The following is a 27,539-nucleotide window of genomic DNA, read 5'->3' as shown; positions in this document are numbered from 1 at the left end:
ACTATTCCAAAATGGCCTCTTAAGGTCAGAACTCAGCCCTGAACTCTGCGTGTGTCCCCTGAGTGGCCTTAAGCAAGCTGAGGTGCCCTGAGACCTGTGCTGCCCGGCTGAAGTCTCGAGGACAGTGGGCCCAGCCCTATCCACGTCACTCCTGAGGACTTAGTGCTGGGATTACAGGCATGAGCACCGTGCCTAGTCCATGACAGGCTGGCCAAGAGAGAGAGGACACAGGTCAGGTTCCAGGTTCTGCCCAGCTCAACTAACACTGTCAACTCCCCAGCCTTCGTCCCCTTGGACAGTGACCAGGCTGGCGTTCCTTCATGCTACTCCTGAACTACAGGTTGAGGGGTGGCCCCCGAAAGACAGGTCCACCTCCTAACTCCCAGACCTTTGGGTTTTCCCTCATTTGGAAAAGCGAGCTTTGCAGATGTCATTAAGTTAGTGCCCTTAAGCTGAAGAGATCATCCCAGATTACCTGCATAGGCCCTAAATCCAATCACAGGTATCCCCACAAGCACACACAGAAAAGACAGACACATTCACGCCCACCCAGGGACATACAGGGTCACAGGCACAAGGCGATGTGAAGGCAGAGGCACAGATGGGAGTGCTGTGACCATTAGCAGGAAGCTGGCAACCACCAGAAACTGGAAGAGGCAAGGAGCCATCTTCCCCTCGAGCGTCTGGAGGGAGTGCAGCCCTGCCAGCACCTTAATTTCAGATTTCTGGCCTCCAGAACTATGAGAGAATAAAGTTCTGTTGTTTTAACAACAGTTAACACCAAGTTTATGCTAATCTGTTACAGCATCCCCGGGAAACTAATCCACATAGTGACAGGGCTCCCAAGGAAGAGGCGGAAGGAACCTGGCTGCTCTCCTAGGGCTGGGGCCAGAGGGCCCAGAGAGATGTCCATGGGAGGAAGGAAGGAACAGAGCACCCTCCTAGAAATGCTCAGGAACCAGGGACGCTGAATTCCACCCACTGCAGTGTAGCCCAGGAAGAGCTAGGTGGGCTGGGCACAGTGACTCATGCCTGTAATCCCCGTATTTGGGGAGTTCAGGTGGGAGGATCGCTTGAGCCCAGGAGTTCAAGCCTGCAGTGACCACTGCGCTTCAGCCTGGGCAACAGAGTGAGATCCTGTCTGTAAAAAAAAAATTTTTAAATTAGGAGCTGGAGGTGGTGAGATGGAGCTGCCCCTGGAGGAGAGGCCTTCGACTGATGGAGCACCATGCTGTGCATGAGTTCCAGATAAACACTGAGGTAGCTCCTGGAACACCAGCATACCCACCCACAGCCCCACGACACAGCAGACACCTGGCTAATTTGCATGGCCCTGACTCCTGCAGGAAGTAGACCAGATACCCTGAGGCCTCACCAGCCCTGGGCCAAACTGCTAAGTGACCAAGGATGGCAGATCAGGTTCAAGAGCCGCTGGCAGGAGGTCTGAACTCAAGTCCTGTGTGCCCTGCTTGGTACCAGCCCCAGAGCCTGCCGTGTGAGTCTTGGAAGCTCATCAGCGATCCGAAGCAGTGTCTGTCAGACCATATGTGACTGGGACAAACGGGATCTCCTGGGAAGGCTTTGGGGGAAGGTGGGTAGGCAGGAAGGAGTAGGGGAGGGCACTTTAGGTATGGACAGGGGAGGCAGAGGCCGTGGGCGATCAGCCTGGCTGGAGGCCTGGGCTCTCAGGAGATGCAGCAGGAGCTGGCGAGAAGGAGGCAGAGGATGGCAGTTTCCATGGCTTGGTCTCCTCCCTCTGCCAAGCGCATGAGAGCTCATTTGGAATTTGCCGAGGCTGGCAACAGATGCTGTGGCGCACAGTGGTTAGGAGCTTGCTCCCTGGATTCAGACTGCCCTCTTTGCACACTTGTGGACTCTCAATGCAGATGCTGGGCTTCCGAGCTCCCGTTCGTTTCCTGACACCACCCTGCTGAGGGCCAGCCTCCCTCAGATGCTCTGAATTTCATCCGCTCTGTGTCTTGCCTAAGCCCTGGGCAGGGCCGACCTCAAGGCTGAAGCAGGCAGCCCCGAGGCTCTGTGCTGCAGGGAGAAGGACATGTGCAGGCCAGGAGCTTTATCTGGCTAGGCCTGGCGCCCCGGCAGCCACCTCACCCTGAATGTTCAGGCACAGACTGACTTGGCCCAGCCACGTGCCACCGAGATGCCTCTGTTTGCACCTCCTTTTAACTTTGAAGACTCTGCTGGACCATGGATCCTGTTGGCCTGGGGCTCCGGGATTCTGTGGGGCATGGAGGCATGGAGGCAGATTCCTGTTCTATGAATCTGATGTGGAGGAGTGTGGAGGTCGGGATCTGGTCTCCATCAGCAGCAACACCCCAGCTCATGCTAGCCAAGCCCGGGACCTTCGCGGTGCAGGCAGTGGGGTGGTGGGGGTGAAGTGCCAAGGAAAGAACCCCCCACACCAGGTGTGCGTTTCTCTCTTCTCTTTTTTTGGCAGGAAAAGGTGTGGCCAGTGCCAGGTTCTGATGGCTTCTTTCTCTCCCCTCTGCCCACAGTGGCCCAGGAGCACCTTAAGGAGAGGGGTCTGTTTGGCCTCCCTGCTCCAGGGACCACCCCCTCAGACTATTACCACCAGATGACCCTCGTGGCGGGCCACCCCGCACCTTATGGGGACCTGCTGATGCAGAGCGGGGGTGCTGCCAGCGCACCCCATCTCCACGACTACCTCAACCCAGTGGACGGTGAGTGCCAGCCCCGAGGGGCTGAGGATGGGGCCAGTGGGTCCTCCCTTGAGGCTGAGGTCACTTACTGTTTCTTTTGGGGATGATGGCCCTCAAGGAGAGGTCGGGTTGTACTCTGATGCCTTCCAGGGCTGCTGTCCACGGGCACTGAGTCTTTGAACACTTACTGAGTCACCACGGGCCAGGAAGCCTTGTAAGCATCACAGACACCACAGCCAATGAAGCGGGAACTTACAGATGCTAGGCAGCTCTGGGAATTACATGTCAAAGTAGCCAATTACAAATGGACCAGGAAACAAAGCAGGGGCCGGAAGTGGGCACCAGGTGAGCAGGGTGCCGTTTGGAATGGGGAAGTCGGAGGAAGCCTCACTGGAAAGTTGAAATCTTGGGGTGAGTGCTCCAGGCAGAGGAAACTGCGGTGCAAAGGGCCTGAGGCAGCAGTGGGCCTGCCGAGCTCAAGAAACAGCCAGGAGGCCAGAGCGGGCGGTGAGGGGTGGGAATGGGGGTGCGGCCAGAGTGTCCAGGCGGGGTCTTGCCAGCCAGCAGACCTTGGAAGAGGCTGGCTTTCACTGGAGATGAGGCTGGGCAGAGGAGAAAAGAGATCTGACTGACTCACAGACAGAATCTCCCTCCGTGCTGATGTGAGAATTGATTTGGAGGCAAGATGGAGGCAGGGGTCCAGTTGGTAGAGGTGGGGAGAAGGGGCCAGGTCTCAGGAAGATGGTGAAGGTAGAGCCACAGGATGTGCTCCCAGCTAGAATATGGAGTTGAGAGAAAGGGGAGTTGAACTTGACCGCGGAGTCTCGGGCCTGAGCATTTGAAGGATGGAGTTGGTAACTGAGCTGGGAAGCTGTAGGTGGGAAGGAGGGAAGTCAGGTATCCTGGGTAGATGAAGCTTTTGGTGCCTGCTAGACACCGAGTCCTTCCCACCTACTAAATGCCATCCTCACAGCTGCTTTCAAAGGGACGCCTGTGACCCCCTGACCATGAGCCCTGGGGTCAGCATGGAGTCCCTCTCAAGGAAGAGTGGAGAGGGTAGGAGGCTCAGTGCCCCTCCATCCCCCAGTCAGTGCCACTCCGCCTGCAGGTCCTGGAGCCCTGGCCTGCGACACACAGGAAGGCAGGGCAGCCAGCAGAGCTGGAAGCCACAGCAGGGGACAGGCAGGTGCCTCCTGGAGAGCCAGCCTTCTCCAGCCTTCCCTGGGGTGGCATTTTCACTCCCTGAAAGCTCATGGCAAGGAGACAGAAGCCTGCAGGGAGACTGTCCTGCAGGGGCAGCCCTGGTGCCTACAGGGCCATGGAGCCTGCACAGGTTGGGGGTGGGCTGGCGGGAAGTCACGTGGGGCCAGGTGGGGCCATGAGACTCAGGGTGCCCCCCCCGCTTTGCTCACCCTGACCCTCGCCCAGGGCTTTCTTCCAGGGGAGCCCTTCACTTCCCTAAGGCCTGGCTGACATCTCTCCTCCTCCGGGAAGTCTCTCTGGAAGCCTCCTCCTTCCCTGTCCCCTCAGTCACTGGGACAGCTCCCTCCTCGGGATCCTACTTCACTCTTTGCCTGTCCTACCTCATACTTACAGCAACTGCCTCACGTGGCTCCTCAGCTATCTTGAGCATCTCCTGCTTCCCAGGAAGAAGAGGGTGGCAGACCTCCAAGGCTGACCCCTCATGGGTGTGGTCCTCGCCAGGCCATAGCATGCCTCAGGGATGCCACCAGAATGTGGTCCCTGTGTCTGTCCTGTTCTTCTTGCCTTCCCCACCATGGTGTTTAGTCCAGGATTAACCATACCATGCAGGTGTTCAACGACACCTGTCATCTCTGCAGGACACTGATGTCCCCCTGAGCACACACACATCCGTGTGCTCTGTTCCGCTCTCCTCTCAGCAGCCCTACATGATACTCCCACGAGCCACAGTGAGGTGTCAGAGGCGCTGAGAGAAAGTCGTGTGCTAAGCATGCTCCTTGCCGATGTTAGAAACCAAACAACAGCAGCCCAGTGCAGGAAGGATCGTGTGCAAAGAGCCACACCCAAATGTCCGCTTCCTCCAAGCAGGACCCTTCCTCCAAGGGCCTGAGGGTGGAATAAGGCCAATAGGAAAGTGGATGAGGCAGAGAAATCATGGCTGAGTGGGGTAAGATGAGGCAGATGTCCCCACAGAGCAGGAAAGGCTAAGCCAGGCGGCCAGGAGTCATCCAGTGATATGCAGCATGAGTGTTTGCTGTGTGTGTGTGTGTGTGTGCACATGCGCGCACACATGAGAGACAGTGAATTGGAATGAGAGCTGCCTCTCTTCTGTGCTTTTGTACACATTCTTCCATAACTCCCTTAGGCACTTTCTGAGGCTAGAGATACGCTCCTTACTTTAAGATGAGCAAATGGGCTCCCAGCATCTAGCAGCTTGCCCCAGGCCTTGCTCTGTTTGTTACCAGCACCATCTGCCCCTTCCCTGGGGTACAGTTTCCAACAGCACATGCGCCTGACCATTCATGAGCCCTGGCCCCAGGGAGGGCCAGCCAGGCCAGGTGGACTTGGGCTCAGAGCAGCTGGGTCAGAGCCAGAGGGGAGAAGTTGTACAGCGAGCTCTAGGGCAGGCCTAGGCCAGGCCTGGCTGCACGGTGTCCTCGCTGTGGTAGCTGGACCAGAGCTGGTGACAGGACCGAAGCGGTGTGGGGTGGCGATCCCAAGCCCTGCGAGCTGCGTGGATTAAACAGATTGACTGAGATGGCACGTGTGAGCCTGGCCCAGTGCCTAGCATATAGCAGGTGTGGAGTAACGCTGGCGCAGGCCTCTTCGCACCAGTGTATCTGTCCACTCCCTCTTGCAGGAGTCTGTGTCTTCATCATAGGCAGCTCTGTCCACCTGCTGTCTAGGCCCAGGTCCCAGGTCCTCCCAGACCTTTTCCTTGCCGTCTCCCATCCATCCCATCCTGTCCTCCAGGCCTCCGGGTATGGCGTGTCACCCCTCCCAGGCCAGCCAGTGACACGTCACCCTTGTAGCATTGCTCCATGGCTTCTATTCACCTAGTGTCCCCCTCTTTATCCATCCTGTGCTCAGCCTGTACTGCCTCTAGCCCCCTCAGGATAAAATTCAGACTTTAGCACCCCATCCAGAGGTCTTCCTCTCCAGCTCACCTCTCGCCACCTGCACGCTGCAGTCTTGCCATGCACTGCCCCACCTGCAGGTCCCCAGATATTTCTCTGAGCTCATTCCTGCACAGTTTCCAAAGCACAGTGCCCTAGGCCTTCTCCTGAGACCCCACAAGAATCCAGCTCCAGGCCTCTCAAGCCACCAGATAGCTCCACTGCATTAGCGGGACCCAAGGCACCCCCCACTAGAACTGGCTGGGGCTTCTCCTTACATATGGCCAGGCGGCCAGCCCCGCCAGGTCTGGGAGCACATCTGGCCAGGAGCAGGCCCTCAGTGTCTGTCAGGTGAGTGAGTGAATGAGTGAATGGCACTTAGAAAAGACTAGGATGGAAAGATGCACTCCAGCTAAGGAAGGGACCACTCAAGGAACATAGTTGTTGGCTCACAGGGGACTGGAAGGGGCTGGGGAGTGGCTTTGCCTTCCAGGCGCTCAGAATTTGGCAGCTCCCAGGGCTGAGCATCTCCAGGAAGCAGGAAGGCAGAGGAGTGCAGGGGTTAGCTCAGCAGTGGGCACGAGAGCTCCCAGCCCTCCAGCGTCTGCTGGTTAACTCATCACACCCCACCCGCCGCGCCTTCTCCGCTTCTGCCTTGGGAGCACATCTGGCTTCAGGATGCAGGGGTAGGGGGGAAGCATCACCAGATTCCAGAGTCAGCCTGAGGCGGGATATCAGTTTCTCCGGTTCCGGCATGGGTTGGAGGTGGGGGCATTTTTCTTTTCCATGGATTTCAGAAGCAGATGACTTCTTTCTCTTTGTTCCCAGTCAGTTACAATCCAAGAAAATTAGAATAGTCCAGGATTATCTCCTATTTTTGTTGCTACTTAATGTATTTTTTCCCAAAACCGTTTTCAACTAGAACCAGAACTTTCACTTCAACTTTTAAAAATGCTTTTCGCAACTCAGCTCTGACACCCGCGTGGATGGTTACTCGTGTGTCTCTAGGAGACGCTGAAACCCACACCAGGGCTCTCAGCCAGGCCCAAGTCTGTCTGAGCCTGGACCTGTCTCTGGGGTGTCCCCCAGGCCCCTCCCCCCTCGTGAACCATTGGAGCTGGGGAGGTGTTTTCAAAGGTGGGTGCCTGCTGCATGGGTCTGTGCCGGTCCCTCCCAGAAAGCTCCAGACCACCCAGCAGAGAATGTGAGTGGGCGTTTCCACTAGGTTTCTTTTTGCTCAAATTCTCATTGAGAAAATTGTGTAGGCCATCCATGGCACCAGCAGTGCAGCTCAGGAGACCTGTGGAAGGGCCTGGCTCTCTCTGAGGGGCACGTGTTCACACCAGGAAGCCACGATGCACATGACCTTGAGCATGTGAGCTCTGTGCAGGCGCAGAGGCCTGGAGAGCTCATGGACAGCCCAGGAGAACAGGCTTTCTCTCTCTCTTTCTCTGTCTCTGTGTCTCTTGCACACACACTGGTCGATTCAGCAGGTGTTGATTGGGCACCTTCTGTGTACCAGGCCCAGTTCTAGATCTAGGGACGTGCCTTCCTGGTGCCTGAGCTCCAGCGCACCCTGTTTGCGCTCCTGGCCGGGACCAAGAATGCCCGTCCTTACCTGACGCCCTCCCAACCCAGCCTCCTTTCTCAGCACCCAGAGGAGGGAGCACTGCAGGGGAGAGAACTTTCTGGAGGCTTTGAGTGTCCAGCTGAGGCATGGAAAGGGCTCTGCCAGGCAGGAAGGCGAGCGGGTGAAGGAGGGGGGAACTCCACGTGGGTCCTCATCCTGCAGGACCTTGTCCCTAGCACACCCGTTTGCAAACCTTAGCTGACTGCCACCTGCACGGTTGTATATTTAATAATATTTTTTTTAACAGACTCACCTTTGGGGGTTAAATAAATGTTTCTTAAAATGGAACTTTGTATTTTTTCCTGAAGTGGAAAACCTCATCCCTGTCTGAGGAGGACGTTCCTGTCTCTGCCTCCATCAAACCTCAAATAACCTCATCTGGGCCGTCTGTGCAGCCTGCATTTGGGAACACACTGCAGTGGTGGAAGAAAGGCCAGAAGCTAGAGAGGGCTCTATGGGCTCTGTGGGATTGGAAAGCCAAGCCCTGCGTTCCTCCCAGGGCGCTGAGGCCGGGTACAGGCAGGACAGACGGATTTCCCAGGCTCTGATGAAATCCCCTTCCCTGGTCTCCTGGTGGTGGGTGAAGGCCCATTTCCTCTTGTTCTTAAAGAGGGCCTGATTTACAGCAGGAAGACAGGAGTGCTGCTGCATGGGAAGGTGATAGAGAACCAGTCAGGGAACCAAGGTCATCATTCTGCTGAGAAGCTCCCTGGAGAGCGAGGAATTCACCGGTTGTCACCCGGGCCCTCATGGAATTTTCCCATGTTATGCTGTTGAATATTGGTGATTTAACAACAGAACAGCCACCCCCTCCCCCCTCCACCTCATTGAGAAGATTGAGATGTTTCCGATTGAAATGTTGTCTGTTTACAGCTCATACTTCCTCCAAGCTGTGCATTTTATTGTCACATTGACACTAATTTGGCTCGGATGTCACCTCCATTCTGACGCCTGTTCTTTATGCCACCTGCGGATCCGGGGGGTTTTCAGAAACCAATTACACTGATCAAACCCAGAGAGGCAGGAAGAGCTGGTGGAGGAGCTGCCAGAGGCCCAAGTCAGGCAGGATCCCTTGCCTGGCCTGAGGCAGGAAGGGAGACTGAGGCAAAGGAAGGCAGACTGCAGGGCCCAGTGTCAGGCGGTGGGGCTGTGTGCAAGCACAGGCTCTGCGGTGTCTCTGGGTTATCTGGTAAAGCCACACAAACTGTCCCACCGCATCGGCTTCACGAAGCCCCTTCACAGGTGAGGAACCTGCGGCGTGGCCTGGTTCTCTGTGTTCCTCACTCAGCGAGGCCTTGGTGCCAGCAAGTCTGATCCTCCTGCTCCATGATGCAGACTCTTGCTACTCCCCAATCAGAGGATGCAAGAGGGCTGTGGACAGCTAGGTGTGGGGGCGTTAAGGTCCTCAGGCCGAATTTCCTTAGAGCATCTCCTCTATGAGCCAGAAAATATCTGGGTGAGGGAGTTGGGCCATGTAGGAACACGTTTTAGCCAGTGAGGGTTCAGGGCACCCGAAGTCTGCTACGAGGCTGTGTCTTGCTGGCCCTGGTGACAGCACATCCCAGCCCCCAGCTGAGGATGGCATCTGGCACAGAGAAGGCTCCTGGGACCCGGTGCCAGGATGAAGCTCTTTCTTCCTGCCCCTCAGCCCAGGCTCCTGGGCATGCAGGCCTTGGGGGGATCCCCAGCCCCAACTCCATGGAAGTCCACCCACAGCTACAGATGATATACTGGTTATCAGTCCACAGCACCCCTGGGGTGGGTGCTGGTAGTTCATATTCTGCGTGAGACAACCACTGATTTGCCCACAGCTACCCAGTTCAGAGTGTGCAAGCAGGGTTAGAACCTGGGTCGGCCTGTGTCCAGGGCCTGTTCTTACATCTCCTCCCCTTCCCACTGCCTCAGGGAAAACCATGATCTCCCTCCTGGCCACCTTGGGATTCTCTAGAATAATCCTGCTTAGATGGCACCTTGCAAATCCTGCCTGGTGCTTCGAGGCACTGTCTTCACCTCTCTCCTACACCGTGAGCTCCATGAGGGCAGGGTCAGAGTCTTCCCTGCCTGCAGTCCCCATGATGTCCAACCAATGCCTGGCATACTCTCAGCACTGCATGAGGTGGGGGCTGACGGATGAATGAATGAACATGTAAATGAGCAACAGAAAGCACTAGTGAGTGAAGCAGGGTCCAGAGGCAGGTGGTGTCGGCATCCACCCAGGTGAGGGTGGGCAGGTAGCCAGTCACCCGTGGCCGACCGGCATTAAAACAGGCACATCCACAGATGACTACTCCGTGTTCTCCGTCATAAATCACAGGAGAAACCACGGGAAATGAGTGCCAGGCTTTTCTTTCTATTTAGTAATTTATCAAGGGAAGAGGTGCATTAATAAACATATTTCCCATGAGAGGCGGGGATAACAGAGATGAATATCACTGTCAGATTTGGCCTGTTTCCTCTTGTTAGGGGCACACAAGAGGGTGGGAATCCAAATATTAGCAGCAGAATCTTTTTAAAAAATGTATTACAAAGATGTGTGTGGGTTTCTTGCTTTATATCGTGTTTGATGGTTTTTCCTCACATTTCCTCATCTGCCACTCCATTTGTAAGTAATAGGAATCTTTCAGAGAATTCACTTCTGCATCTTTCTTTGAGTTTCCTTTGAAGTGAGGATTGACAGGGAGTGGACTCAGTAAATAAGAACCCAGAAGCTGAGAGGACGCCGAATGGAAGCGGGTGAATGAATGTCTAATGACAGCTGTGTTGCTGCGTGCCCCAATCTTTACTTCTAGACTTGCTGTCCTTCACTCCATTATTAACTGGAGGCTCACCCTGCCCGTTGGAACAGTCCTCCTAGCCCTTGAAGAAGCCATATCCAAAACCCAGCTTCATTTTGGAATGCCCGCTGGGTTTTAGGCACTATTCTTGGTGTTCTATGTGTCTTCACAACAGCCCTGCAAAGCAAGCCACACTGCCCTGATTGTACGGATAGGGAAAGAAAGGCTCAGGAAAGCTAAGTAAATGTGCTCCAAGGAAGCCACAAAGTGACAGGCTTGACAGGCCAGTGGCAGAGGCTGTCTATGAGCCTCTGCATCGCGTGTATGTGTGTGTGTGTGTGTGTACCTGCGGTGTGTGTGTACCTGCGTCCACCTGGGGTGTATGTGTGTATGTTCACCTGCAGTGTGTGTGTGTATCTACCTGGGTGTGTGTGTGTGTGTCTACCTGGAGTGTGTGTATGTGTGTCCACCTGGGGTATGTATATGTGTGTCCACCTAGGGTATGCGTGTGCGTATGTGTGTCCACTTGGAGTGTGTGTGTGTGTGTGTCTGTTCACCTGGGGTGTGTGTGTTTATGTGTGTGTGTCCGCCTGGGGTATGTGTGTGTATGTTCACCTGTAGTGTATGTGTGCATGTCCACCTGGAGGGTGTGTGTATATGTCCACCTGGGGTGTGTGTGTCCACCTGGGGTGTGTGTGTGTGTGTGTGTGTGTGTGTGTATCCACCTGGGCGGTGTCCACCTGGAGTGTGTGTGTGTCCACCTGGGGGTGGTGTGTCCACCTGGGGTGTTCGCCTGGGGGGTGTGTACATGTCCACCTGGTGTGTGTGTGTGTGTGTGTGTGTGTGTGTGTGTCCACCTGGGGCCCCCTCCCGTTCAGGGGACCCTCCCTGTGCCTTCTTGCAGTCATATGCCCTGTCGCCCTGAGACACCTCTCCTCCTCTGCACCCTGAGCATGAGGCCCTGTGGCAGGTGGTTTTGGTGTCCCTGGACCTTGGGCAAGTTACTTAATGCCGTTTGTTTTGTCTTCTGTAAAATGAGCATAATAGCCCCTTCTTTATGGGGCAGTGGTGAAGATTAAATTACCTCACACTTGAAAGTTCGGAGGAGTCCTAGCGCATGTGATAATAGCATTGAGTAAGTGCTATCTTTAGGTGTCTGTGCATCTGTTCTTCCTCAGCATGTCCCGTCTGTGCCATGGGTCAGCCCTTGGCACCTCCCACTGGGCTCATGGCTGTGCCAACTGTATTGGAGTGTTGGGGATGGTCAGGCGGGAAAAGGATTTGAGTCCCTAATGCATGGTGAGAAAGATAGGAGCAAGCAGGGGATGCAAGCTCCCCAGAGCCACCCATGTTTGGAGAGAGAGGCCTGAGCATAGGGAAGATCTGCCCAACTTAGGGAGGTCAGGGAGGGTGTCCCAAGGGAGGTGATGACTCAGCTGAGGTCTGAGCAGAGAGAGCGCTGCAGGCAGAGCAAGCGGCTTGCGCAAGTACCTGTGCAGGTGACAGGGAGGAGGCGCTGGAAGGAGAGCGGTGGCTGGAGTGAGGGCACCCCACGGGCCGCCTCCTAGACCTTCTTTGTAATAGCAGTGAGGAGCTTTGGAAAGTTTTGGGGAGAGGGCAGGGACATGATCCTGTTTCCAAGTTGAAAATCTCTCTCTCTTGGCCATGAGCACTGTGGATTGGACAGTTGTCAGCTGAGGGCTCCAGAATGATCCAAGCAAGTGGTGGGCTGTGCTGGGGGTGGAGTTTGAAACGAGAGATTTTGAGAGGCATTCACGAGCCCACACATTAGTGGGTTCCACTGTGGTGGAAGGGAGGAGGGAAGGCTGACTCCTGGGTCTCCCGCTCTGCCAGTGTGCAAGTGGCAGGCATGTGCTGAGCTCAGGCCTGTAGGAAGAGCTGGTTCAGGCACAGGTCAGCAGTGTGAGCCTGGCTGTGGTGAGCGGGAGCTGCCATGCGGATAGGAGGAGAGGACGAGGACGCAGCTGGCTCTGAGAAGGTTCATTCTTCAGAGCCACTGAAAATGGGAGGTCGGAAACTGTGGGAGGGGAAGTCCTCCTGGCCCTGGGCCTTAGCTGACTTCTCTGAAGATGGAGAGGGAACACTGAGTCCTGAAAAACTCTAGACAGCAGGACTCATTTGGACCTGAATTGAAATCCTGCCTCTGTAGCTCTGTGACCGTGAGCAAGTCACTAACTTCCCAAGCATACTTGCTTATCTGCAAATCTGGTTTGCTTGGAGGATGGTGGGAGCTGTTAAATGAGTCAGCGGGTCTAAGCCTCATGAAACACCGGCTGTCACTGGACCATTAATTGCATAAGGATTCAGAAGCAGGTGTTTATGTACATACTACAGCAGAGAAGCACACTCCAGCCAGGATGCAGATGATGCACTAGGAAAAGAAACTCCACCCAGGATGCAGATACTGCAACAGAGAAACACACTCCACCCAGGATGCAGACGCTGCACTAGAGGAGCACACTCCGGCCAGGATGCAGACAGTGCACTAGAGGAGCACACTCCGGCCAGGATGCAGACAGTGCACTAGAGGAGCACACTCCGGCCAGGATGCCCCTGTTTGCTGTCCTGGATCCCTGTTTAGAGTGGGTGGTCACATTTGCAGTGCAGCCTTCGGGCTGGCTGTGGAGTAGTCTACTCCATGGGCCTCCCTGCCTCCTTCTATCTTCAGGCAGGTGGCCCAGGATCTTTCTGCCATAAGAGAAAGGAGTTGTCTGAGTTACCTGCTGTGCCCTGGCCCCTCTGTGGGGCCAGAACAAGTGGGCATCCCCAGTAGCATCTGTGGAGAGTTTTGTGTACCCACTGTAGCTCTACTTACTAAAATATCTGTAAGCCCCAGTCTTTGTAGTCCAATAGAATAAACAGCAAAAGCAGAAAGATTAGCTTACAAGGATGTCGAAAGAAAAGAATGTTCTGATTAACTCACCTTTTTTTTTTCCAACCGGGAGCTTTCCTAAAATCACTTAACTCTTCTTGTGGAAAATAAAGATTACCAAGTATTGGGTCACATGAGCGTCCCAACTGTTGCCACTCTGGAGTGCCCGGGCCACCTCCCCACCCATCATCCCATTGGGTCAAAGTAACGCCAGAGCTGGCAGGAGACTGGTTTTATGCTGGAGTCATTGATGAAGACCTGGAATCTGTGACAGTTAAAACAATTTGCCCCAAGTCATGCAGCTGAGTGATGGATCCAGCCCGGGGTACCAAGTGTGCAGCCCCCATGTCACCCCACCACAGGCCACTGGTCCAGCCCAGGTCTCTGTCCCTCTACCCAGAATCCCTTCATCCCAGGCTGCTTGCTGTCTACTCCCCTCTGTAGCCCCAGACTCCCCTCATCCTCTTAAAGAGGCTGTTAGGAGAGAAAACCCTGGAAGCCACTTTTGGCCCAATGGTCCTGGATGTCCTCTGTCCTCTCCATGCCTTGGAGAGGTGCTTCTCCTGGTGGTCTGGCAGGAAAGAGCCTCCCCAGGGATCCCTAGGTCTTTTCAGAATTGCAGCCAAGCGTGAGTCTGGGCCGGGCATGGTAGCCCCCAGGGCTCAGCATGGATCCCAGGGCATGTGGCTTGTTCAGTAGGCGGGTGTGGGCTCTGCCCTCACACAGTCTTCTTGGGGACTGGTATGTATGGAGGGGGGCTCAGAGGCTTGCAGGCCATCACACCCTGCCCTCAGTACTCCTGCAGCTATGGAGACAAGACACTGACACGTGCATGATTCAGAGTAGCCCTGAGGCCAGTGGTGAGAGCCATCAGGAAAGCTTTGGGAGTGCCAAGGGGCCATGTAGACTGTGAGCAGGAGGCCCAAGGAGCCAGACCCTGAAGTCGGGGCAGCCTGCCTGGAGGAGGGAACACCCAGGCGGGGTCTCAGCAGGTCTGGGCAGGCGGAAGGGAGGAAAGCAGTCATCATAAGCCCAGAACAGCTGAGTGCAAACATGGATATGCTTGAGCAGCCCCCAGCGTCATTTATGGGTGACACCACCAGCCCATGGGGAACATGGAGGCCATGGAAAGGAGAATGGGTGGGCAGGGGCCAGCAAGACATGAGAAGAGGCTACTCCGTGCAGGTGTCCAGAAAGCCAAGGACAGGCCCAAGCATTTACTGTGCCCTGCCTTGGGCCAGGCACTTCTCATGCATCACCTAATTTACACCTCATGCCCACCCTGGTGGTCAGCATTTTAGAGCCCTTTAAAAAGAGAAACTGGCCCTGGGAGGGTCTGGACAAGGTGGGACGCTTGGCATGTGGAGAGTCATCCAGCAATGTTGTCAGACCGTTTCTAGGCCACTGTTTGTGCAGGGGAGAGACCTAGAATCCTCATGGGGGCACCGTGAGGGGGCGCAGTCTGGAACCACAGTGGAAGAGCCTGTGGCCCTGGGGTGCAGGGTACACTTGTCAGGGGCAAGGCCATTTTCCTTCTGCAGTCATGTAGGTGTGTGACAGCAGCTGGCGAGGGCTGAGGGCATATCCTTGTGTCCACACAGCCATCCAGACCTCTGCTTGGCAAACTCCCTATCAGGGGTGCACTTTAGTGTTGATTTCAGATACAACATGACCCATGACCTTGGAGCATTGACTTCCATTCATTCCCTTCCCCATGGAATTCTCCATAGCAGTGGGAACAGGCGAGCATCTCCCACACACAATAGCGTGGATGAATCGTACAAACTGACCATGTGGATGAGGAAGGCCAGATATGAAAGCGTATTTAAAATTCCATTTACACAAAGCTCAGAAGTAGGCAGCACTAAGCTGTTAGAAGCCAGGAGAGCGGCTGCCCTTGGGTTGGAAGATGCAGGGGGCCTGTGGGTACTGGCCAAGCCCTGTTTCTTGACCTAGGTGGGCTTCCCAGGTGGGCTTCCTTGGTGAGAGGCCACTGAACTGCTGCTCACTTGATTCATGCACACTCCAGTCGTGTGGTAAGCATTGCTGGGTTCCAGCCCTGGTCTCTGCACCTAATGGTAAAGACACTCTGCTCAGCGCTCATATTCACTTGTCCAAACACCTTACATTCATTCACTTCTCCAGTCCTCACCATGCCTTGTGCTACTCAGTCCATTTTACAGATCAATAAACTGAGACCTAGAGGTAACATTCTTTGTCTAAGAGCCCACAACTGGAAAGTTGGCGGAGCTGGGATTCTTATTAGACCATCGTCACAGGCTCTTCCTGTCCCCTGCCTACCTGTCACTCCCTCCCGCATCCCCAGCGATGCTGACCTGTCTTGTGTTGGCTGTCCCACAGTGTCCCGTTTCTCCAGCCCTCGGGTGACGCCCCGCCTGAGCCGCAAGCGGGCGCTGTCCATCTCCCCGCTCTCAGACGCCAGCCTGGACCTGCAGCGGATGATCCGCACCTCACCCAACTCGCTGGTGGCCTACATCAACAATTCCCGCAGCAGTTCAGCGGCCAGCGGCTCCTATGGGCACCTGTCGGCGGGCACCCTCAGGTAAGCCCTGCCGGCAAGCAGAGGGCTGAGAACGGGAGCTGGGCTGAGGGCCTGGTGGGGAGGGCCTGGCTTTTCAGTGGCTGCTTTTAACCCGAAGAGAAAGACAGGACTTGTGGCATTTGTGAATCCACATACTTGTACCTCTTTAATGAATTCAAAACCAATAGTGATCAAATTGATCACATCTGAGCACATCATGGACCAAGGCTGTCATGAATGACTCAAACGTGAAATCAAAGACGTTTGAGGTCGAAGGTGGTTTTCCTAGTATTTCACTGAATTTGGTGGAGCAGCCAAGTGTTGGTCAACCTTGGAGACCACACAAAATGTGACGTGGCCGTGGCCCGTGCTCTCAGCAAGCCTTTGGGCTGGCAGCAGGCCTCCCTCTGCAGCTGCGTCATGGCACACCCAAGCCTCACTGGCACCAGCCACCCTTTCCCCCTGTGTGATACCCTTGACTGAGGACTCAGACCCCAGCCAGCTTGATTGAAACTCACATGCCTCCCCAGCACCTCCGAGAGATGCCAGGAGGTGTTAGGAATGTCAGGAGAGTTTGTCCCAAGGACCTGGAGATAGGAGTAACCAGTGTATCTGTTATCTTTTGCTGCCTGATGAATGGCTGCAACACTGAGCAGTTTAAAACCACAAGCACCTGTTATCTCACTCCATTTCTGAGGGTCAGGAATTTGAGACAGGCTGAGCTCCAGCTCTCTCAGGTTGCCATAGTCAGGCTATCAGCCAGTGCTTCAGCCCACTGAAGGCGTGGCTGGGCCAGAATGGCCTCACGGGGCTCTCAGCAGTGCCCTTAGTTCCTCGTCTGTGAGCCTCTGCTTAGGGCTGCTTGAGTGTCCTCACAACATGGCTGCCAGGTCCCAGCCCACCTTGCAGCACGTGATGCAAAAGGAAGCAGGAGGAAGCCACAGTGTCTTTTACGGTTCAACAACAGGCGTCGCCAATCCTTCCTGGGTGTCCTGCTGTGTGAAGAGTGGCTCTCATGCAGGTGGTGTGACAGAGCCTAAAGGGCAGTAACAAGAGGAGAGTAATGGAAGCTGGAGGGCTCATGGCATGATTCCCGGATGAGGGGACATCAGAACAGGATTCAGAGGCCTCATGGGGTTCACGTAGTCAGGGAGCAGTGATGCAGGCATACAACTAGGTATCACAGCAGTGGAGGGGCCGGGGTGTGAGGATGAGGTGGAGCCTCGTCCCTGCTGGGTGTCAGCCTGCCAGGGGTGAAAGCTGGATCCTAGGGCAGAACCTGGGAGCTGATCACAGAAGGTGAGTGGCAGGCAGTAGGGAGCCACAGCTGGTTCTTCAGTGAGGAAGCCACAGTGATGGTGGGGCTAGCAACATGCCCATTCCTATCCCCTGGGCAAGGTTCTCTCTAAGAAGTGTTAACCTAACAGAGCCCCTGATGCCCCACCCCCACCTCCTTGTCTGCTCTCTGTTGCAGCCCAGCCTTCACCTTCCCCCACCCCATCAACCCCGTGGCTTACCAGCAGATTCTGAGCCAGCAGAGGGGTCTGGGGTCAGCCTTTGGACACACACCACCCCTGATCCAGCCCTCACCCACCTTCCTGGCTCAGCAGCCCATGGCCCTCACCTCCGTCAATGCCACGCCCACCCAGCTCAGCAGCAGCAGCAACTGCCTGAGTGACGCCAACCAGGTAGGTGGGTGCAGACGCCAGGGCGGCCACTGGGTGATCATCCAGACCACATGAGGGCTGTTTATTGCCAGCTCATGCCTAGAACTTATGGAGGGACTCTGGGTTCATCTCTGGCTGCTGGGGTGCCTTCTAGGCAGAGGCCACATGACAGAAAGGTGAGACCTGGGCTCAGTCCATGGCAAGCTTGCAGCGTCTCAATTCTGCTGTCTCCTGTCCAAGAAGCATAATAAGTAGATAGGGAAAGCCTCGAGTTCCCAGGGCCTCGCACCGTGGAGGTGCTCCCCGCCCAGCACATGTCATGGGTGGGTGAGTGAATCATTATAACACTGTCAGTTTAGTTGCAGAGCATGCATTTACAGCAGGCTTTCATATGCCGCCTCATTCGACCTTTCCAACGGGCCTTGAGCATGCCTAAGCATCCTAGTACGGTGCCTGGCACATCCTAGGTGCCATTATTGTTTGGCAAATGAAGTCTTGTTTTACAGATAAGGAGATGAAAAAGCAAAGGCCTTAGCGTCAGTCAGACCATCTTTGGGATCCTAACCTGCCTGAAAGCAGCAAATCTCTTTTCCTCTCGCAGCCTGCACGAACTTATCTGCAAAGTGGGGTTCCTGGCACCTAGGTGGGGTCATTGTGCGTATAAATGAGCTCATGTGTGCAGAGCCCCCATAGTCTCCGGAACCTGGGAGCACTGACAGTGACGGTGCCGGAGGGGAAGGGGCCACCCCAGGCCACCCACCAGCAAATGGTAGAGCCTGGATGTGCCTGCATCCTTGGGAAGAAGATAGGACACCACGGCCTCTAGAAGTGTCCCCTGTTCCAGAATGTCCTCCCTCTCCACTACAGGGCTCCTGGTGGCTCCCCAGAGCCTTCCCTGATGGTGGCTGTCAGCTCCAGAAATACTACCTTATAGGCCTTAAACCCTTCTCCTGAGGACCCGGGCTCTGGGCTGGCCAGGCCCTGTTCTCAGACCCACAGTGTCCCCTGCTCTGGAGGGCTGAGAAGTTGAGCCTCATCAGAACAAGGGCAAGGGTGTCCCGCATTTTCCAAAGAGAAGGTCTCTTTCCCATTTCCCAGAAGTCTTGGGGAGGCAGAGGTGGAGAGATGGGGTTGGCATGCCAAGGTCTGGGTACTCCTGTAGCAGGACACACGCCCCTGGCAGGAGGACTGAGCTGGGCACTCTATTTCTGATACTTTAAACACAGAGTTAGCCCAGATGGTCTGTGCAGGGACATCCTAAAGTCCAAAAGAATGTGGGGTATCCCTGCCCTGCCCCTGAGTGACAGGCTGTCCTCTGCACCCTCCCTCAGAACAAGCAGAGCAGTGAGTCGGCTGTGAGCAGCACCATCAACCCCGTCGCCATTCACAAGCGCAGCAAGGTCAAGACCGAGCCTGAGGGCCTGCGGCCGGCCTCCCCTCTGGCACTGACGCAGGTAACCTGCCGCCTGCCACACCACTCTCCAGCCAGGACCAGGCCTGTGGGCTGCCTTGGGGCTGTACGCTTGGTGGTGAATAGATGGCTTGCTGCCTTGCTGCATGGATGAATGAGTGACCCAGGGAGGACTGGGTGGGAATGCTGAGCTGTGACTGTCTCACCACTGTGTTCCCAGCATTCTGAACATACTACATACCCATCACACACTTGGTGAATGAATGAATGAATGAGTGAGTGAGTGAGTGAATGAACTTCTGCCTACCCATCCTTCTTGTCTCAGGCTGCATCCATCTCTCCCCACACCTGACCTGTGAGCAGCACCAGCCACAGCCTAGCTGAGTTGCTCATGTCCCTGGAATGGCTCAGGTCGCTCTGGGCTGCTCTCACTCTTGGAACTTCACCTGCCCCCCTGGCTCCTTCACTGCCTCTTCAGTCCCTCCTGATTCTTCTAGGTAATAGGACTTAGCTCCAGGCCCAAACACCCAGCCTAGCTCATGGGTCACTTCAGGGCATATGCTGTGTGCCCATTTGTCTCCCGGTCTGCACTCTAAGCTCTCGAGAGGTGGCACTGTGGGAGAAGTGCCTGACTGGGTTCCATGTCACCAGGGTTTACACAAGTGTGTAGTCACTGACACAGTCTTTTCCAATGATTCAACGTACATTTGAGTCAGTGAGTGGCATGGTGAGGGGAAAATAGGACAAGCTCAGGTGGGAGGGAAGAGCGGAGCAGCCCACAGCCCCATGCAGGCCTATCCTGTGACCCAGTCCCTGCGCTGGTCCTTTTGGAAACCTTCCACTTTTGGAAACTCTTCCACTCCAAGAGAGCAGGCAGGCAGCCCCTACTCTTGGAGCAGGGGCCTGTCTTGTAAAGGCCATGGCGTGCCTATTGACCTGGTAAGTAAGCCCCTGGCCCCCCAAGCCCTCTCATAGTGGCCCGGTCTCCATCCGTTACTACAGAAGCCCCAGCTTGGGTACCAAGGATGCTCGGGGCCTCCTATCCCCATCTCCCTGCATCTGCCGATCATCCTTTATCAAAACCGTGAGCCATCAGGCATGCTCTAGGCACTTAATTTTCATGAAATATTGGCTTCTGTTATTGTCAGGCAAACAGAGGGGTTGGTGACAAATTCTTCTCCCTTTGCTGACACCAAAGCCAGTCTCAGCATGATGCATGGTTTCCACGAGGCCAACCATCATCAGGGGCCGATGAAATTGATGAGGACGGCACATATCCAGGGAAGATAAACATGCCGGAATGGCGAGGATGGGGCCAGGCAGGCAGGCACTGAGCACCTGGGAACCCCATGGCCACACGCCGGTGAAGCCCTATGCCCACCCACCAACCCAGGCTGGGCACACAGGGCCTCCTGCCTGCCCAGCCTGGCTCTGCACACGTGTCAGTTAGGAAAGCTGCTTATCGTGGGGAGGTTGCCCCGCTGTCACTCAGTGCCCTGATTCACTGAACAAGGGCTCCCTGACTCATTTGTAAGGTGGATGGCTGGGCTTTCTCCCCGTTGGCAGAAACTGCAGAATAATGAACCTTCTCTGCTGAAGCCCTTGAAATTGCAGGCTAGAAGGATGCCCAGTGTAACCCTGAGGCCCTACCCACCTCTGTGCTGCCCTCTGATTGGAGTGTGACCTGTCAGCTTTCCAAGTCTTCAGAGTGAGCAGGGCGTGCAGCCGGTGGAAATAGCAAATTGACTTCCAGCTTTTCTCATAGCGTGGAGAGGGTGGTAGGAGGCCCTCTGGTCCACTCTCCCCACCGTTTCACCCCAACAGCCCCAGACAATCCCATTGCTAAAGATCTGGAAAGGAAACGCTCCCACGCCTTCCTTTGATTGTGGTGCCAATGTAGCCCCCGGAGCTTCGTCTGACATGCTGTTACCTCTCTGTTCAGAACAAGTGGATCAGTTGAAAGGTCCTGAGAAAGAGCCAGGACCCCTTCTTGGAAGAGGTGTTTGCAGCTCTTATGGAAAAATCAGTTGGGGTTTGAGTCTCCACTGACAGCAGGGCGTCCTGAGGCCACTTTCTGCCACTCCCAGAAAGGGACTGGGCATTAGGAGTGAGACCGTGACCTGGGCAGCTGTGGCACCTTATTGAGCCTCTGAAGCCAGTGAGCAGCAGGCCTTTTGACTATGGGGTGAGGTCATTCATCCCCCTGAGCCTGACTATACATGCTTTCCCCAGAGGCTATTTGGAAAGACATTTTCCTGCTGTTTTTTGGAGAGTTTGAAATGTGAAGCAAGTCTTGGTAACATCTGCCTCTGTGCCCGGCTTTGCTCCCAGCCTGCCTAGGAGACCAGTGGAATACTGGGGAGTCCTCGACAGCCCCTGTAGGCCCTCCGCAGGCTTTCTGTCCCTACTTGGGGCATCTGAGCCTCTCTCTATGTCCCAACCCCAGGCAGGTACCTGCCTGTCCTCATGTCCCCTGCTCAGAGGGTGGCCCTGGTTAGCATCTGTGAGGGTAGGGATGGTCTTGCAGGTTAATTCTCAGCCTGTTGCCAGTTTGAGAGCAAAAGACTGTCCTCTTTGAAGGGAATTTCAGGCACCTGTTACCAGGTGAAAGAATTTCAGGTACCTGTGATCAGGTGAAGGAATGTCTCAGGGGTCTTTCCTTCACCTCCTTAAATTGGCCTCATGGGCCCTAATGTGGTCTGGAGACCCAAGTCCAGACCTAGGCAGCCTTGAGCACACTGTGTGTTCATGGGGAGGGCGTCAGATTCTCCCTGTCATACAATCACATCATGCAGATGCCCGTGTGTTAGGGCTGTGGCAAGAAAAACTGCTTCCCCACGGCGGAAATCAAACCAGACAAAAGACCCCACCCCGCCTTTCTCCTGTTCTCCTGGCATGGAGTAGACCCAGGGAGTGACAGAACACCTTAACAAGGACAAGAGGGCACTAGAGAGGAAGGAGGAGCGGCCCAGGACAGGCCATCTGACAAGGAGAGCTGTGGACGGGCTGAGCTGAGGAAAGGAGCTAAAAAGCCTCCTGAGAGAGAGAGAGAGAGTGTGTGTGTGTGCGCACGCGCGCGCGTGTGTGTGTGCGCGTGTGTGTGTGTGCGTGCATGCATGTGTTGTGTGTGCAGGCACACACTTGCATCCACACCTGTAACAGAATGCATGGGACTAACAGCGACCTCTTTTCAGGGCCAGGTGTCTGGACACGGCTCATGTGGGTATGCCCTTCCCCTCTCCCAGGAGCAGCTGGCTGACCTCAAGGAAGACCTGGACAGGGATGACTGCAAGCAGGAGGCTGAGGTGGTCATCTATGAGACCAACTGCCACTGGGAAGACTGCACCAAGGAGTACGACACCCAGGAGCAGCTGGTGCATGTAAGCCACCGAGCCCCACCCAGCAGCCAGCCCACCGGGGGACTGCCCAGGCCGCACAGGATGCTGAGCCTTCCCGGGTCTCTACTAGAGAAAAGGGGCTGGAGGAAGAGGCCCCCAGAGATGCCCGGGCCACATCCCCTGCAAGTGGGAGACATGATTACTTATGTGTGCCCTGCCTGTTTTTAAGACAGCTTCCAATACATACGTAATATAAGAGATTAAAAGAAAAAATAAGTAAATGCGACTATCAGGAAAAAGGGAACAATAAAATGAAGCCAGGAATAGAGTTAGTGTTAAAAACCGAGTGCTTTGAGCTATAGTCTCTGTACTATAGACTATTTCTCTTGGGAGATTCCTAATAGCCAGTGCAAAGAGGGAAATACAATTAGTTAAACCAGCCAGCATCCACAAGATAATAAATAAAAGAAGCTTCTCCCATGATAGAAGGAGTTGACCATTTCCTCTTGGAGACTGTTCTCAGATACCCAGTGGATATGGGTGCAGGGGGGTGTCTACCCCAAGATCAGAGAGGAGGCCACGTAACAATGCCTTAGTACTGACGGCTCAGGCAATTAGAGACGACCATGGGAGCCGGCGAGCCCTTCAGGGTAGGCGTCTTGGTCTCACTACAAACTCTTACACTGCAGCGTCCCTTATGTGGCAGTCAGGGTGATGTGTGCAGCGTGCAGAGCGGAGGCTCGGTGTGGGAGACACCTGGCTCCAAACCTGTCCCCACCACAACCAGCTGCGTGGTTCTGAGCAAGCAACTCCATCTCTGCAAGCCTCATTTTTTTTCCTATAAAGGGGGGTGATGCTGCTCCACAGCGTGCTCAGTCATGTTCATCAGCACTTAGTGGCTCTCAGGCGCTCTGCACCTAGCAGCTCCCTCCTTCCTCCTCCTGCTCCCCACACCACCCCTCATGGCTCTCTCTTCTCCATCCAAAAAAGAACTTAAATTCAAGAAAGCCCCCTCCCAACTCCCAACACACATTCCTTGGTGAATGAGTGTCTGCAAAGATGAACTCACTAAATTAGTAGCCCCGATTGCTGGGAAGAGCAGACACACATACATGTGCACGCACACACGCGTATGCACACGTCTCCTCTTCATATTCGGAAGCCATCCCAGAGGTGCTTGTTTCTCCCCAGCTCTGCGAACTCAGCATTTAGGACACACCAACTCCCTCTGTTTCTTCTGTTTATGCAACTTGCTCCCAAATACTGTAGGTTTCTTTTGTACTGGAGTTTTTCCTCCCAAACACCGTTCTCACCCAGAAGACCAGAATTTCCCAGCAAAGGAGTGCAGCTGACATAGAACTGGTGAACCAAGGTTTTATCTAACCTCCTCTGGATCTGAGATTTAAATTTTCAACTTATGCCACCTCTGTGGGCTAAACAAGCCCTAGCCGGAGCAGGGGCCGTGGCGTCCTGAGTTGCAGAACAAATCAGTCAGATGAAAAGAGGAGAGAGGGACAGCCTCTCAGGCCAGGGGATGGCCAAAGCCAGAGCATGCAGATGAGGATGTCAAAGACGTGCTCTGTGATAAGTGGGTCAGCTCCAAGAGCAGGCATGGATTTCCTCAAACAAAGGCTGAGGGTCCCCAACCTGGAAGGAAGGGCTTTAACCAGGGACTTCTGCCGATGCCCTGGACTGTCCTACAGCTATAGGTGGCCACGGCCACCAGGCCCTGGAAAAAGCAGACCCCTTCACCCAGCTCTGTCTGTGTCTGTCTCTCTCTGCTCCCTGGAAAGAGGGATGGAACAGGCGCACAGGCGAGCTGGAGCCCCCGTCGATTATTAACAATTTGTTGCTAAGTAAACCAATAAGAAATAAATGAAAGGCATTGTCAGGAGGCATTTTTATCATTTGAAAGGCTTTAAAAATGGAAAGTGAGGGTAGTATGATAAGATTTCTCTGGAAGTTCAAAGCGCTATAGATTTCACATGCTCCAACAGGGGTATTTGTATGCATGACAATGGGGCCAGTCTCATGAGGTGTGAGGATCTGACAGTTTTCTGTCCTCTGGGGCAAGGCACTGCCAGTGCCTGATGCTTAGCTCTCAGGACAGCCTTGCAGGTGGCAAAGGTCCACAGCAGCAGAGAGTCCAGCAGAACAATATTGCAGGCCGCAAATGCCTGCCACCCACGTAATTTACATGTCCTAGGGGTGCCTTTAAAAGGAGCAAAAAGAAGCAGGTGTAGTTCATTTTAATATTTTTTATTTACCCCAATATATCTGAAATATTATTTCAACAGGTAGTTAATAGAAAACATAATTATTGAGATATTGTATATTCTTTTTTTTTCCATTCTAAGTCTTTGAAACTGACGTTTAGTTTGCACTTCTAGCCCGTCCCGGCTTGGGCCAGCCATATTTCAAGTGTGCAAGAGCCACATGGGACAAGTGGCTACTGCAGCAGACAGTATGGGTCTAGAGGTTGTGGGAGTGGGGCTGGGAGGAAGTGAAGAACGGAGGAGGAAGGAGAGGCCTCCAAGACCTGACTGTCTTGGCCTCGCCATCGGGATGGGGAAGCAAAGCCCCGCCTGACCCGAGAGACACGCGGGGTTAGTCGTGCTGCGCTGGATTTCCTGCCTCACTCGCCTAGGCTGTTTTCTCCCAGGGTGAGCCCCACGCAGTGCCCAGAGCCCACCATTAAGGTCAGATCTGGCCCTGCCACATCGCCTGCCAGGGCCCAGGGCAGGCCGCTGAACTCTCTGTGCCTTTGTCAAAAGGGGACAAAGCCATTATCTCATGGGTCAATACAAAAATAGAAATGAGCATGTGTTGTTTTTCTGTTATAACAAAACATGTTATTTACAAACCTCTGAAACAATGGGCCAAGCTTAGGAGAGGCTTCTCACGCCCCACTATGGGACGCTTGCCTCGCTGCGGTTAATTAGTGCCCACTGTTTGCAGCCTGGGAGCGTCTCACCCCAGAGCCCTGAGCCCAGCCTGGGGTGCATGGGATGCCTTTGCCCAGTACAGATGGTCACTTTGATGACTGATTGGAAAATGCAGGGAAGATAAGTGGCACGCAGTAGGCCTTCATTTAATGGCAGCTAGTGATTATTCATGAGGAGGTGTGGCCTGGCTTGTAGGGGTGATCTTGTTAGGTCAGTGGTCTGCACGTAGTAGGTGGGATGGGCAATGAGGAGCGTGGTCTGAACATAATAGGTGGGGTCGGCAGGGTGGGTGGTCTGCACACAGGTCGAGGAGGGCCGGGGGCGTGCGGGAGGCGTGCCGGGGCGGGTGGTCAGCTGACAGCCGGAGGTGGTCTGTGGGCCTCGTGGCCCTGCTTACCCACTCCTGGGCATTTCCCTCCCGGCAGCACATCAACAATGAGCACATCCACGGGGAGAAGAAGGAGTTTGTGTGCCGCTGGCAGGCCTGCACGCGGGAGCAGAAGCCCTTCAAGGCACAGTACATGCTGGTGGTGCACATGCGGCGGCACACAGGCGAGAAGCCCCACAAGTGCACGGTGAGTGGCTTCTCCCCACCCCCGCCGCGGCATCAGGACCGGCCCGTCAGCCTGGCCAGGGGGATCGTGTTCGGAGGTGGCCGGCCACGGGCATACCAGGTGGAGCAGGCCACAGCAGGGGCTCTGGGACAGAAGCCTGTTCCCACTCTGCTTGTTTGGGTACTGGAGGCCCCTCACCTCGTGCTGTCCCAGACATTGATGGATTTGCTCTCTGGGTGTGAGCGTCTTGGTAAGCACAGAGAAATATGTGTGAGTGTGTCTGTGATTGTCAGCCCAAAGGCAGAGCTGCCTCCTGCAGTTTGCTTGGCTCGGTGACACTGGGCAGAGGGACTACTCCATAGCACTCTGCAGAGGAAAAAAACATCATTGGTGCTTCAGAGCTTGAGCCATGATGGGTTAAAACTCATTTGGGTTGAAGGTTTTTTGTTTATTTGTTTTTTGAGAAAGTCTCACTGTGTCACCCAGGCAGCTCATTGCAGCCTCCACCTCCTGGGATCAGGCAGTCCTCCCACCTCAGCCTCCTGAGTAGCTGGGACTACAGGCGCATGTCACCACATCCAGCTAATTTTTGGGGTTTTTTGTAGAGATGGGATTTCACCATGTTGCCCAGGCCACTCAAACTCCTGGGCTCAAGCAGTCCGCCTGCCTCGGCCTCCCAAAGTGCTGGGATTACAGGCTTGAGCCACAGCTCCCAGCTGAGTTATTATTATTATTTTTTAGTGAGCTCAAAGACCTTTTCTATGGTCTCCTTTAGGAGGTCAACAGGATTTATGACTATAGTTCGAGAGACTTATTTTTTTGCCCCACACAAGCAGACGTGGTTTTATCTGCAGCTGAAACATCTGGGAACTCCTCTTTGTGAATTCCTGTTTCATAGATTCTGAGACATACATTTTATTTTCACCTTAGTATCTCTGAAGTCAGACTGTCTTAAAATCCGTGGTGTCCAGGATCCAGTGAAATATGCTACCTTTGTTGGCATGTCAGTTTTTTTATTGAGAAATAACTCTCTGTGCCTTTGTGGAAAGGGGACAAAGCCATTATCTCATGGATCACTACCAAAAATAGAGATGAACATACCATAAAGATCACCCTTTTAAGAAAATGTACAATTTAGTTGTGTTTAATATATTCCCAAATTTGTACAACAATTACTACTAATTTCAGAACATTTTCATCACCCCAGAAAGATACCCTGTACTCATTAGCAGCCGCTCCGAATTCTCTCCATCCCACAGCCCTGAACAATTACTAATCTGCTTTCTCTTTGTATGGATTTGCCTATTCTGGAAATTTCATAAAAACTGAAATAATACAATATGTGACTTTGTGTCTTGCTTCGTTCAGTTAACACGTTTTCAAGGTTTCATCTGTGTTGTAGCATGCACACGTACTTTATTTCTTTTCATGGCTGCATAATATTCCATTGAATGGCTAGACTGTGCTTTGTTTATGCATTCATCAGTTGATGGATATTTGCATTGCATTCACTTTGGGGCTATTATGAATAATGCTAATATGGATATGTATGTTCATGTTTTTACATGGACATAACGTTTTCACTTCTCTTGGGTATGTGTAACTAGGAGTGGGATTGCTAAGTCATATGGCAATTGAGGAACTACTAGACTGTTTTCCAAAAACACTGCTCCATTTTAACTTTCCACCCACAACGAATGAGGGTTCCGATTTCCCCAGATCTTCACCAACACTGGTTGTTACCTGTCTTTTTTATTCTAGCCTTATCCTAGTGGGTATAGAGTCGTATTTTATTGTGTTTTTGATTGGCACTTCCCTAGTTAGTGACTAATGATGTTGAACTTCATTTTCAGGAGCTTACTGGACATTTGTGTATCTTCTTTGGAGAACTGTTTACTCAAATATTGCCCATTTTGAAATCTGGGCCTCTTTTTGTTATTAACTTGTAAGAATTTTTTATATGTCTAAGTTACTAGACCCTTATCAGATATATAACTTGCAAATAA

The 27,539-nt window shown here is 53.9% G+C and overlaps 1 protein-coding gene across 1 annotated transcript in view; it reads left to right on the top strand.

Annotated features, from left to right (window-relative positions):
• GLI2 (GLI family zinc finger 2) overlaps positions 1 to 27,539 on the top strand; it is a 255,617-nt gene that overhangs the window by 211,255 nt on the left and 16,823 nt on the right. Inside the window, exons 5-10 of the mRNA XM_017516078.2 lie at positions 2,517 to 2,702; positions 15,438 to 15,639; positions 17,093 to 17,306; positions 18,617 to 18,739; positions 21,942 to 22,076; positions 25,405 to 25,554. Coding sequence (XP_017371567.1) covers positions 2,517 to 2,702; positions 15,438 to 15,639; positions 17,093 to 17,306; positions 18,617 to 18,739; positions 21,942 to 22,076; positions 25,405 to 25,554 — 1,010 coding nt within the window. The remainder of the gene's footprint in view (positions 1 to 2,516; positions 2,703 to 15,437; positions 15,640 to 17,092; positions 17,307 to 18,616; positions 18,740 to 21,941; positions 22,077 to 25,404; positions 25,555 to 27,539) is intronic.

The sequence above is a fragment of the Cebus imitator genome, unplaced genomic scaffold (assembly GCF_001604975.1).
Source record: "Cebus imitator isolate Cc_AM_T3 unplaced genomic scaffold, Cebus_imitator-1.0 Scaffold572, whole genome shotgun sequence".
Classification (NCBI taxonomy): Eukaryota; Metazoa; Chordata; class Mammalia; order Primates; family Cebidae; genus Cebus; species Cebus imitator.
The sequence above is the reverse complement of the archived record's forward strand: the minus strand, read 5'-3'. Positions and strand labels throughout refer to the sequence as shown.